The 14,262-nt window shown below is 36.8% G+C and overlaps 2 protein-coding genes across 2 annotated transcripts in view; both read right to left on the bottom strand.

Annotated features, from left to right (window-relative positions):
• LOC142345813 (T-complex protein 1 subunit gamma-like) overlaps positions 1 to 14,262 on the bottom strand; it is a 345,715-nt gene that overhangs the window by 264,818 nt on the left and 66,635 nt on the right. The gene's annotated exons all lie outside the window — the stretch shown is intronic.
• LOC142345420 (uncharacterized) lies at positions 2,866 to 4,042 on the bottom strand. The gene is made up of 2 exons (XM_075397470.1): positions 3,839 to 4,042; positions 2,866 to 3,293 (listed from the first exon to the last, which is right to left on the bottom strand). Exons 1-2 carry the CDS (start codon positions 3,991 to 3,993, stop codon positions 2,903 to 2,905), a joined length of 546 nt encoding a protein of 181 aa, XP_075253585.1. The 5' UTR covers positions 3,994 to 4,042; the 3' UTR covers positions 2,866 to 2,902.

The raw sequence follows: 14,262 nt of genomic DNA, 5'->3' as shown, positions 1-14,262 counted from the left end.
AAATTCTAGTTGCCTCTTTGTTAAAGAGCAAAACCCATAAACTAACTTTAAAACTGGTATAATAACAAACTGAGGAGGCCCAATCAATAGGTTTTTTTGAACCTACTAATTGTTTATATCATAACGTAAAGAAAACGTTTTTTGAATTTTTAAAGTCAAAGATGCAATTTTTGCCAAATTCTAGTTGCCTCTTTGTTAAAGTGCAAAACCCATAAACTAACTTTAAAACTGGTATAATAACAAACTGAGGGGGCCCAATCAATAGGTTTTCGTGAACCTACTAATTGTTTATATCATAACGTAAAGAAAACGTTTTTTGAATTTTTAAAGTCAAAGATGCAATTTTTGCCAAATTCTAGTTGCCTCTTTGTTAAAGCGCAAAACCCATAAACTAACTTTAAAACTGGTATAATAACAAACTGAGGGGGCCCAATCATTAGGTTTTCTTGGATCTACTAATAGTTTATATCATAACGTCAAGAAAACATTTTTTGAATTTTTAAAGTCAAAGATGCAATTTTTGCCAAATTCTCGTTATCTCTTTGCTAAAAAGCAAAGTCCATAAACTAACTTTAAAACTTGTATTATAGCGAACTGAGGGGGCCCAATCAATAGGTTTCCTTGGATCTACTAACAGTTTATATCATAACGTCAAGAAAACGTTTTTTGAATTTTTAAAGTCAAAGAAGCAATTTTTGCCAAATTCTCGTTGTCTCTTTGCTAAAAAGCAAAGTCCATAAACTAACTTTAAAACTTGTATTATAGCAAATTGAGGGGGCCCAATCAATAGGTTTTCTTGGATCTACTAATTGTTTATATCATAACGTCAAGAAAACGTTTTTTGAAATTTTAAAGTCAAAGAAGCAATTTTTGCCAAATTCTCGTTGTCTCTTTGCTAAAAAGCAAAGTCCATAAACTAACTTTAAAACTTGTATTATAGCAAACTGAGGGGGCCCAATCAATAGGTTTTCTTGGATTTATTAAAAATTTTCCATTTAAATGTTGGGATAACGTTTTTTTGTTTTTTGACCCTCAAAAAAGCACTTTAGCGACTTTTTCGTTTTTTGTGCAAAAATTTTACATTAAAAACTAGACTTTAAAAAAGTCATTTTAAAGTCCAACTGAGGTGTTCTATTCAACTACTAATTTTACTGTTATGTAGATTTTTTGCGACAAATTCAGAAAAATGTTTTTGAATTCTTCTGATCCAAAAAAAGCTATATCGTTTTTTCGTACAATCTATGTGTTATTTTTGCTGCTAAATGCTGACATGTGGTTTCTCATGGCTATTTCTTTCATAAAGCATCGACAAAAGCTCGCTGGGGGACAATTTTCATGTTTTTGAGATTTTTGTCGCAAAAAAAATTTCAAGTTTTTTTTTTTTGATACGTCTAACCGGGGAAGGGACTTCTGAGGTGACGTCTGGAACCTCGGGCGATCATCTCTTGGTGACGTCTGCAACCAAAAAAAGTCAGGCCTTCTTGGTCGGGTGACATCTGGAACCCTTGAAGAAAATCTCCTCGTCTTTGGTGACGTCTGAGACCAAAAAAAATCGTCTTGGGGGGCTTTTTTTGCTGCTGATTGTCTTCGTCGTGATCAGTATTGGTCTAAGAACCCAATGAATTCGGACACTTGGTACGGTTTACTTGTCTCTTTGTCCTTGGGGGGGTGATGTTACCCACTTTGCTTAAAAAAAAATCCGTTTCAGAAGGTGGACTATGTTTCTTAATCACGGAGGTAGGTCTTCAATTTATGTAATGAAACATATATTCTAGACTTTTGGTTGCTCATATTTGGTTGCGACTTCTTGTCAGATGTTTTTGGGAAAGAGTAACTCTCAGGTTTTTGGCGGTAGTTTTAATCATCAGCAAATGTCATGCTTTTCTTGAGTTCCCAAGGTCATTGGGAACAGTGGATTAGCTAGCTTGTTTCATTGAATCAAGTAATGTGGTAATATACTCGAGTTGCCATAAGATTTGACGAAGATCTTACGGCTTTTTGGCAGTTTTCCAACTGTTTCGTAAGTTGGACTGCTCTGGGCCCATGAAAAGACCTTCGCTGGACTTTCTTCGTTATGAAAAGACTTTAAGCTCGACCCATGAAAAGATAGACTTTAACTGGGAAGCTCGACCGTGTAACTGGTCAATATTAGCCCCCCTACTAAAGTCTTTTCATTGGGAAGTGTCAATGGGTATAGTAATGGTTTGGGAAACAAACATCTCAATCTATAGCCAAAGCCGCGTGAATTCATGGTTCAAATGAATTTAGCGTACGTAGATCTTACATACATATTTTGCATTGAATTAATTTAGCGTAGATCTCACATTTTTTTGCGTTGAATTTAGCGTGCTTACTTTTTGCCTCTTCTATGCTGTGCCACAGAATCTAACAAATTGAATGAACTGTAACATCAGGTTTCGCATAATTTTGGCGTTTCTAAGCGGTGATTTTACATAATTTTTCGTTCAATTCAGCTTAGATCTGTCTTTTTCAACTCTTTCCAATTTCCAGTTTCCAAAAATGCACGCTGCCACGTTCCCGTGTGTGTGAATATAAGAGCGCTTAAAAGTGATCCTATGTGATTACAGGAGCGCTTAAAAGTGATCCTATGTGATTATAGGAGCGCTTAGAAGTGATCCTATGTGATTTTGGAGCGCTTATTAGCTAGCTGATCGCTATATTCCTTATTCCAAATACTTTGCCATTTGTTGCCCCATTTTTACAATTTACTACAAAAGTTCCCAATGTAACCGATCATCCTCAAAAGCGCTGTGGGTTCTTTTCATGGACATATCTCCGGTCGGTCTATTGAAGCCGTTCGCACATCGCATACTAATACACCCCAGGTCTCAAAATTTACAAGCATACAAATTTAATATTAAATTTTCCTTGTTGTGACAATTTAGTTCATCTCTTTAGATACGCAGCAGTGTTTCAAGCTATCGAGCTCACTTCGATCGTTCCCTTGGGGGGCATCCCCATCTTCCAGATTCAATTTGCCCAGTTTTGTCGTGCGCAATTCACAGTGCAACTCTCTCGCGGCACTCTCCTCGCGTTGAGGGCCCTCCAACGCAGCTGACGGAAAGTAGAAATAGTCTTCGTCCTCTTCTGAGCTAGAACTCAATTTCAGACGTCTAACCAAGTTCCGTTTCCTTGCGGGAGTTACTGGAACTCCGACTACTCTGGGGATGCGACGACGAGGAGATGATCTCAGAACCGGCGAAGCCAGGCGAGGATCCACGTCGATTTCGTCATCTACATCAAGATTCCGCGTCCGCCTAGTCGCCATTGAACTAAAATGAAAAATTATTGGCGAACTAGTAGTAGTAGTAGAAGTAGTAGTAGTAAATTCCAACAAGAGGAATACATAGTACAAAAAGACATGACAGTACAAACAAAGCAAAGTAGCAAATTAAGATCTGCAGTCCACACAGCAACATTTAAAATATGTACATGGCCGATAGTAGTTAAAAGAAAAGTGTATTGGCTATGAGAAAATTATCTAAATTCTTAAAAATATTGAAAGATGACGTAAAGTCAATGACGTTGATAGAAATTAATTGGCGGCGTGGATAGTTCGACTAAGAAAACAAAGTTGTTTTGCTGCGTGGATTGCTCTGCCAAAGAAGGCCTAGTATAAAATTCCAATGTTGTTGAAAGCACTTTTTTGTTTCATACTCCTTCGAATTTTGAATTCCAAATAGTATTTGTGCACCCGATTCGCACCCCTCCACCCCCCCCCCCCCAATCCACCTGCCATATTTTTTACATAACCACACCTATGTGACTTGGGGTGCATGCATAAAGTAGTGTGGGCGCAAACATGCAAGGTACTTACCGTTTCTTCTCGGGGAATAGCGGTTCAGGGGTTCTTCTCATCGGGGCTTCCTCGGCCCTTTCCTCGAGAAAATGTTCTCTATCTTGATGAGTGAAAGCGGGCGTCGCAATCAACTCTTCAGAACCATCATTTGATTTGTTCATGTTATCTGCCATTGTTATCAAAATTTTGCTACACGTCTTCGGATACTAAGGGTTATGGTCACCTGATTTATAGATACATTTTCCCATTTTTTCCGCACAAACTGTGCTTCCATCTTTGCATCTGCTGTGACTTTTTGGGATTTTTCATTTTTTCTGTGAAGCATCGACGTGTGCTGTTGGCGCCAAAGTTGATGCTGATGTTCTGATATATAATTATAATTCTTTCCTCGGATCTATTCTGTTCCCGGGCCCCCCCCCCCCCCCCCCCCACTTTCCCAGTGTTTTCCTCTCACATCACTCACAAATGTTTCATAAATTAAAGCTGTTTCCATTTTTTCACTTCGGAATAAAACTTTCTATAACGTCTAGAATCCTTTTCTTTTGTGCCCCCACCCCCCCCCCCCCCGCTGAGTGGGTGCATATTATTTGCACCCCCGGACGCACTTGCCATATTTTGACATGATGATTTATTATGTAATTGCTTGCGCCCTGTACTTGCATGTGCTCTGTAATTGGGGTTGCGTAACGTACTTGGGAGGGGGGGGGGGCACAAACAGATCCAACTACTAACCTTTCTTGTTCATGTATCAATCATAATCTTGCCACCACATAGCAAACAAATTAAGCAAACAATTGGATTATTACTCCGTGCTTGGTGACCATAAAAATTTTAGGATCTTTTCCGTCTGTGCCGATACTTAGTGGGTGCATGTTATTTGCAACCCCCCCCCCCCCGCCCAGATGCACGTGCCATATTTTGACATGATTGTTTAATAATTACTGGCACGTGCTCTGTAACTAGGGGCGGATAATGTTCTGGGGGAGGGGGGCAACCATGCTTAGTGCACACGCGCTTTCTTTTAATTAGTAGCTAGCTACGTAACAGCTGATAATTTGTAACAAAAGGTGGTAAAAAATGAAAAGCTGAAAATTTTTTTGGCGCATTATCATAACAAACTCTCATTTTAGCCTCAAAATATTTGGATCTTTTCCTTAGTGGGCGCATGTTATTTGCATCCCCCAGACGCACCTGCCATATTTTTACATGCTGATTTACTATGTAATGATGCGTGCTCTGTAACTGGGGGGGGATAACGTACTGGGGGATAACTTACTGGGGGGGGGGGGGGGGTAACGTACTGGGGGGGGGGGGTTGGGGGGTAACGTAATTTTTGCACCTCCCAGACGCATCTCATATTTTCACATTGATTTACTATGGGGTGCATAACGCACTGAGGACACAAAGTGAAAAGATCCTGCTTGCCTATAGCATGTGACACGACTTCACGGTTGCAAAATTATAGTGCGCAATCAGAGAGCGATTGTGCAAAGTTTCAAATATAAATAGCTCTCGAACTTTCAGGGACACAAACGTAAACGATCCATCATTGGATATTTGTGAGATCAGTTATTACTCAGGTCCAGGCCTCGACTTATCAAAAATTTTAGTGGTGAATGCCTTTAAAGGCTTAAAATTGCTCATTCTAGCTTCAAACATAAAATCGAGGAACATTCTTTTCTTGGGTCAAGCAAAAGTCCTTTAATGGTAAATCTGCATCAAGAACATCATTCTTTTTAGAAGTGTTTTTGGTCGATCATGTATTTTTCGGGGGTCGAGAAGTAGCTTCTCAAAAATTCAGCGAAGAAGCGCATTTCATTGGCAAATCATCCGCAAGATCATTCCATGGCTCAAACAGGTTTTTTGCATAAGTCTGCTTCTTTTTTTTTAATCTTCAAAAATGTAAAGTTATAACCACAACAAAAACGTTTGGCTAAATGTTTACATTTTCAAAATCGCCTCGTAAATATATGAATAGTTTGGTCTTTATACTTCAGTAGAACAAATTTCTAAAGCCTCTTACTTGTCTATCTATTGGAACACGTTCATGCAGTGTGACCATTTCGCTGCTTAGTTTTTCCTTAAATTTATTTTTAGTTTTTCCTTTTCGGATTTCAATTGGCAAATTATTCCACTTCCTAGAAAAATTTCTAATCAGTGATCTGTCACTCCATTTGGATTGGCACTTATTTTTTGGAAAGTACTGGAGAGTTCTGGAGTTTTTTGGTCAGTTCGTACTTTTCAAACATCTTGAATGAGGAGTTTTTGGTTTCTCGACTGCTGTCTTTATATTGTGAGAGGAGGTCAAAAATTTTAAGAAGACAAACGTTTTTAATGAAAAGCTCTGCTGGTAAAATTTTGTCTTTCAATAATAGATCTCTTGCGCTGTCAAACTTTTTGCGCAGGTGGCAAACCTTTAATCCCCAATTTATTTGTCTACTACTCTCTGAAGTGACTTAACCGACAACGATTGAAAAAAAATGGCACTGAAATTGAGATGGGACAAAACAAGTGATTTAAAAAGCCCGATTCTTGCTTTTAATGGTAGAAAATGTCTTCCTAAGTAAATTGACCTAATAGCATTTGCCATTTTTGTTAACGTTTTGTTTAGCTGAATATCAGAATTTAGATTGTTATCAATCATTATACCTAAATAACGACAACTTGTTTTTGGCTCTATGAAAATTCCATTATAATGAAATTAAATTGTTCAATTTTTGATTCACCATTTTTTGAAAAAATCACAATTTCTGTTTTATCTCGGTTTAAGGTTAGCATATTTTGCCTCATATAACTGTCGGTATTTTCAAATACACTGTTATTTTCGCATAAAAGATTTTAATCGGATTTGGAATGACAAATAATGCATGTGTCATCTGCAAACTGTAAAACGTCCTCTTTTTTTCATTTTTTCTGGGAAATCGTTGATAAAAATTATAAAATTAAAGGTCCGAGAACTGTTCCTTGAGGTACTCCGTGATTGGTTGTCACCCAGTTCGAATATTCAATGCCGTTCTTTACGCACTGTTTTCATTGTTTTCTGTTAGATAAAAACGATTCTAGCATTGCAATTGATTCCGTACTAAATCCATATTTTGCAATTTTTTCGAGAAAAATTTTGTGAGATATTGAGTTAAAAGTTTTGGCCAAATCCAAGAAATTACTAGCAACGGTTTCGTTTTCTTCTAACAAACTGTTCACTGATTCTGTCAACGATATTACCGTATCATTCAAAAGATTTTCGTTTCAAAAACCCAAACTGATTTTTATTGATTATTTCATAAATTTCAACATGTTCTAGCATTTGTTGGAGCAAAAGTCTTTCAAAAATTTTTGCAAGAGTCGGTGTAACTGAAATTGGTCGGTAGTTTTCTGCTTCCAGTGGATCACCTTTTTTGTAAATTGGAGTTACATATGCTTTTTTAAGTCATCGGGAAAAACATTTTTTGATATGCATTCGTTTATTGCAAACTGTAGATGTGTTCCAATAGACATTTTGCTACACTTGAAGGACCATGTAGTAAGTAATCCAGGACCCGCTGCTTTGTTTTGTGGTAATTGATCAATTACAGTAAATAGTTCTTTTCTCGTTATATGTCTGAAGGAAAACTCAGTTTTGTCATCATAGTGCGGTAGCTCAACTTTTTCTGTCTCGCCTTCGTATAAACCTAATTTAAAAAAACAAATATTAATTGTGTTAGCGATTTTTTTTGTCCTTTAAAATATCTTGTTTGAACCGAATTCTAGAAATTTCGCTATTTTTATCCCCGTGTTTAATCTTTGTTTTAATGAATCTCCACTGTTGTTTTAAATCGGGAAGACCTTCGAACAATTTCTGTGAATAATTGCGACTCGCTCTTCTAAGTAGTCTGTTTGTATGGTTTCTTATTCTTTTGTATGAGCTATATGTGTCAACGTCTTTTTTCCTTCCAAATATTGAAAAGCCTGTGCTTTTCGTTGATAAGATTCAATATTTCTCTGGATAACCATTTCTTTTTTGTTGACTTTGACGATGGCTCTCCTATTTTAATTGGAGCTATATTATTCAGAATATTTTCAAACATATTTGAAAATTTTTCAAAAGTTGAGTTTGCCTTGTTTTGTTGATACATCGGACTCAAATCCGCGGATGCAATTTTTTTATTAAGATTAGCTCTACTAAATTGGCTAGTATCCCTGTAAAAAAACTGCGTTTTGTTGTTTTCATAATCGATATCCAGTGACGAAAGGAAAATTTGTGTAAAATGATCACTTCCAAATAACTGCTCGATAACAGTTGTATCAACTGTGGTGTTTTGTTGTTAAACAGTGATCAATCCGTGTTTCCTGATTTCCATTTGTCCAGGTTGGAGTTTTTTTATTTACTATATCAAGCCCATTGTTGGAAGCAAATTCTGTCAATAACTCTCTTTCTCTTTGATTGAAAAAATTGATGTTATAGTCTCCAAATAGTATTACATTATCTGTTATTGAATATGCGCCTGAAATTTCTGATGTCAGCTCTTCTAGAAAAAATTCGCCCAAGTTTTTGTTGGAACGATAAGAAACGTTTACTGGAAGTTTTTTCTTAAACGGTGCTTGTATTTCAAGCCATATTGATTCAAAAAAACTTCTGTTAATAGAGTTGAGATCATTCCGTATTTTATGTTTGAATGTATTTGGTACCCATATTCCTACTCCACCACCTCTCGTTAACTGCGTCAATTTTGATCTGCTTTGATGAACAAAGTGGTGATTCTTGCTTAAAAAATTCATGGGTATCTTCTGATTATCGTTTATCCATGTTTCAGTAACAATAAAGCATGTTTGTCTGTTCCGCTGCTGCAAAAAATCCGAAATTTCTTCGTGTTTGTTGTTAACGCTTCTAATATTTGTGTATACAAAACATGGATGCAAGTTTGCATTTGCCTTATGTTTTTTGTAGCCTTCGAATGTTTGTAAATTAAGTAAATTGGGCCCTGGATTAGATTCGACATCACCGCAAAGTAAAATTAAGTAAGTTATAGTTAGGAACTGATATAATAAGTTCAAAGACCAAAATCCAGGACATACATTATCAACCCTTGTTTTGTTTTTAAAAATCAAATAAATTGAAGTGCTTGGGTGACATTTGATTGAACACTTACACTTTTTATTTTCTGCAAGAAAAAACAGGCAAAAAAACGCGAGAAATTTCCAATAGGAACACATATTTTTCAAAGTCACCCAAACGCATTATATCCCATATGACCACTTCTGTTCCAGTTATTGACAACATTATCCATTGGCTGCTTTTTGATTTGTCTCATAGATACGTTGCTGACAGAATTTTGATACCCCACACTTGATATGTAATTTCTTAAGCTAAAAACCATTTTCTGGATTCCATTTTGATTAGGATGAATGCCATCATTTCGAATGTCTGCTTTTTCTAAATTATAATCCAGAACTTTTATGTCGGTATTTTGGAACTCGCCGCGTAAACCATCTGCTATATCGTCTAAAGCCTGGTTAAATTTGATTATTTCATTATTTTTAGTTTCGCGTCCAAAACTGCCGTTTTTTACCTTGGGTAATTTACAGATCGCTACTTTGTAGGGCTTTATTTTATTAACGCACTTCGATAAAAACGACTGACTCCCAACCCTTTAGCGGCATCTTCTCCTGCCGTACCTTGATCAATGGAATTATGTCCTGAATGAATAATCAGATATTCTGTTTTTGTTGATGGCGCATAACTGTCAATGATATTATTGAGGTCTTTTATTGTCGAAGATGGATAAGAATGAATGGCAGCATCATTACTGACGTCATTTTGGCGAACCAGTTTATACGAGCTGTCAGAAATAATTAACTGTTTTGTGAAACGAGGAACAAACTTTGGATAAAAATGACGGTTGACAGTAGATTTCACGACATCTTTTTCTACTGTTTTTTCGCTAATTAAATTTGATATTAATTTATCATTCTGACTCCTCAAAAATTGAATCTCAGATTGAGCTTGATTATAAAGTTCTTTCTGATGTTCCAATTCGAGCTTAAGTCTATCCAATTCTTGGTTATTGTCTTGATTCTTGTTTGCTAAGTTAAATGACTCCCTCCTTTGATTTCTTAGTTGCATCACCTCGCCTACTAGTTTCTCTTTCGTCCATTTTGACAAACCCGAAATAGTGTCTGTCATATTGATATCTATGCTTTAGGGTGATTGGTTTCAGTTATTCCAGCATAAACCAGAAAAAAAAGACGCGTCCTGAAAATGAGGCTATATTAAATTAAAGGTTAAATTGGTTTGGTCTCACCAGTTTGAAGTCCAGATATAGAATACCCAATAATTTGGTTTGATTGTGGAAGAAAAAAAAACTTGTTTGCTTTATTGCAAAAACAAAAAAAAGGTCTTTGTCAGATAACGTTCTCAATGAATGTAAACAGAGAAAAAAATCTATCAGCGTGTTCGTTCATATAAATTTACGCTGCTCTTTCTGGCTCAGAAAGTTGTTTGTGTTTGTTATTTGTTGCATCTGTGCATGCCTAAGCAGCAAAAGAGCAAGATTTGAAAAGTTTGCAACTAATCAGTCCAAGTGAAAGGACAGTTGGAAAACTGCAAAAAATTCGGGTCTTTCCCATTATAGCCCCCCATGAAATTATAGCCCCCCATTATGGTATAATTACCATGATTGGGGGGGGGGTACAGGTTATCTGACCACTAAGCTGGGGTTGGGGCTATAATCGGAAAGACCCAAAACTTGTTTACTTTCTTATTTCACAAGAAAAGGCGGATCTTTTCCGTTTGTGCCCCCCAGTACGTTATGCGCCCCCCGTTACAGAACACGTGTCTTTACTTAGTAATCCGTTATGTAAAAATTTGGCACGTGCGTCTGGGGGCGCAAATAATATGCTCCTACTAAGTTGATGGGGCAAAAACGGAAAAGATCCGAAAACGCTATTACCGCAACTGCACTATACTAACCATTTACTTCCTTAAATGAAACAGGTCTCCCCCCTCGCCTTAGTGGTCAGGTAACCCATAGCGCCCCCAATAAAGGTAAACATACCGTAAGCGGGGCTATATTTTAGTGGGGAGACTAAATCGGGAAACCCCCCTATGAAACTAGGCAAACGGCTCAATATTTCTCAGTATTTTGAATAGATCAAAGTCGAGCAGAGATTTAATGGTTGCGCTAAAGTCCAACGTGAAACATTTTGGTCGAGCAAAAGTTAATCACAATAATTTTGATCTCACACTTAAGTTCAATATGAAAAAATTGGCCCAGAAAAAAATTGAGCATGACAAATTGGGTCAAACAAAAATCGGACCTATTCTGTTTCTGCCCCCCCGTGTGTTTTACGCCCCCCAGTTACAAATTATATAGGTTGTTATATAGCACGTTACTTTGTAAGAAAACAGCACGTGCGCCTGGGGCGTAAAAAATATAAGCTCACTAAGCTGGGGGGGGGGCGAAACAGAATAGATCCCAAAAATCCAGCATGAATGATTCGAGTCTAACCAAGGTTGAGCATGACAATTTAGGTCAAATAGAAGTCTATGTATTCACCTACGTTGAGATAAAATCATTTCAAGTGCTTCTTTAAGTCTTACGATAAGTCGAGGTCTAAACTTGTGTACTAGTCTGATAATTTCAACCAAAAAGGAAAGCTTTTTGAGTCTTTCCAAATATACCCCCCAAACTAAGTGGTCAATAACTCTTAGCTCCCAATCATGTTTGTTGCACAATAGGGGGGGGGGGGCTAATTTCGTGGGAGGGCTATAATGGGAGAGACCCCATTGTTTAGCTACCAGGTTAAGATTAATGATTTGCCACTCTCACCACAAGCTGCACAATCGTGATTCGTGTAATTTCTGTACTGAAGTCTAGGCTCAATTTCTTAAAGTCCATAATAAAGTATAGCGAGTTTGATAAAGTTGAAACTTAAACTAACGCTCAAAAACTATGCATGCACATGAATTTCAATAAGACTATATATAATCTGTCCCATAAAGTTGAAATAAGCGAACATTCGAAAAACGCCAAAAACGTTCAAATGAGCGTCAATGTGTTCATTTGAATGTCAACGTTTTGTCCAATAAGCTTCTATTCATCATTTTTTCTACATGTTTTAAATTTGAACTTTGAACTCTAACCTGTGGTTTTTGAAACGTTCGCTTATTTCAACTTTATGGGACGCGCTATATATAGTCTGTCTCAAAAAATTGAAATAAGCGAACGTTCGAAAACCTCAAAAACAGGCAAGTGAGCATCCAATTGGTCATTTGAATGTCAATGTTTTTTTTCCATTAAGCTTCCATTCATTAATTTTTTTATGTTTTATATTTGAACTTTGACCTTTGAACTCCAGTCTGTGGCTTTTGAAACGTTCGCTTATTTCAACTTTATGGGACATGCTATAGTTAGTCCGATAAAGTTGCAACGCTACTGAACGTTCAAAGTTCAAAGTTAAAATTTACATCATACAGAGATCGGCAGTTGGTTGTTCATTTGATTTTCAGGGGTTTTTCCAATGTTTGTTTACGTTGCAGTTTTACGGGACTATCTATATATAGCGTGGGACACGCTATATAGCGTGTCCCATAAAGTTGAAATAAGCGAACGTTTCAAGAGCAACTGGACAGATTTCAAAAGTCAAGGTTCAAATTTAAAACAGGTCGAAAAAAGTTGATGAATATAAGCTTAATGGAAAAAACGTTGACATTCAAATGAAAAATCTGATGCTCAATTGCCTGTTTGTGACGTTTTCGAACGTTCTCTTATTTCAACTTTATGGGACAGACTTTATATAGTCATTCACAAAAAGTTGCAACGCTATCGAACGTTTCAAAAGTCAAAGTTCAAATATAAAATATGGAGATATCTAGCAAAGCACTGCCCATTTGCATGCTCCGTGCTTTTCGACCGTCCGCGTGAAATGCAACTTTATGGGACTTATTCTGTTTCACGTTTGAGACTTTCGATAGGCGATAGTGTGTCTCATAAAATTTAAATGGGTATATACTTTTCAAAAACGACATTGCAATTATTCCAGAGGTCAAAATTCAATTTGATAATAAATAAATGGACTGACTGAAAAGGAAATTTGGAGGCATTCAAAGAACCATATTGCGGTCCAATTGCAGGTTTTTTCCGAACGTTCGAATATATGGACTCCATGGGACAGACAGACTACATAAAAACGCTGCGAACAAAAAACTGCTTTTATCTGCATTATGATGATGATTATTATAAAAATTCACCGCATTGAAAAAAGTGTCCAAGTTTTGTAAGATAAGAGGTGAATGTGATGAATTTTCATAAATCCACCGCTTAAATTAGTGGTGAAATAACATAATATCACCGCTTAGAAAATGCTTCGAATTGTCTTTTGTTCAATGAAGTTAAGATACAATTATTTAAAGACGCAAAGAAAACTTACCCACGAATAACCATACTTCTTTTTGAAACTTTTTTGAGCGGTGAGTTTATGTAACTTTACCACAAAAGTAAGCAGTGAACTTACAAAAAATTCCACATTTCACCACTAATCTTACAAAAGTTCAACACATGATTTACAAAAAGTAGAGGGAATTTGATTTAAATTCAAAACAAATATGCTAGATTTTAGTGAGAAGTTGCGCAGTGGAAGAAGTGGCTGACACGCAGGAGAATCCGTGCACGGATGGTAACTGTTGTAAGCAGTGAAATGTTATTTTTTGTAAGTTCGCCGCTTACGCTTGCGGTCAACTTACATAATTTCACCCCGCATTTCACCGCAAAAGTGTGTACACATTTTGCTGCGAAAAAACCGACTTGTACTGCTTATCATACATATTTTTCTGATTTTTTTAAGGACCCGGATTAAAATGCTGATTTTTTTGTACCTCCCCTTGTTTAAACTTTTGGAAAGTTGCTCGATGTTGCCTGTTACATTGAATCGCTCTTATTGCCCTATAATGAAATGATTAACTCGGGCACTCAAAAACCCGAAACATGCAATTGAGAAAAAAAAGAGCATTGAGCGATCACATGTTTATTTGATTGCCAACACTTTTTTCGATATCAAAATTTCATTGTGCATTTGTTTTTTTTTGTCTTCTATGTTTTAAATTTCAATTTTCACCTGACATTACTGTTCACTGGCTTTTGAGGCGTTCCCCTATAGGCTGCCCCATAATATTGGAATAATCAAAAGTTCGAAAAACGCTATAACATTCAACTTAACATCCATTTGAGCAATGTGGACAGTGTTTTTTTGGAATGTCGATTATTCAAACTTTATTGGACGCGCTGTAAAATGTAAACAAGTCCTGTAAAATTGCGCTGAGTGCAAACGTTTGGAAAAGAAAACATTCAAAATGATATCCGGATCTTTTTCGTTCCTGCCCCCCCCCCTTCAGCTTAGTGGGCGCATATTAATTGCACCCCCCCCAGATGCCCGTGCCTTTGCCTTATTTTTACATAATGATCTGTAAC

The sequence above is a fragment of the Convolutriloba macropyga genome, chromosome 9 (genome assembly GCF_964194025.1).
Source record: "Convolutriloba macropyga chromosome 9, txConMacr16.3, whole genome shotgun sequence".
NCBI classification, from domain to species: domain Eukaryota; kingdom Metazoa; phylum Xenacoelomorpha; order Acoela; family Convolutidae; genus Convolutriloba; species Convolutriloba macropyga.
Note: the sequence above shows the minus strand (reverse complement) of the source record. Positions and strands in the feature narration are given on the sequence as shown.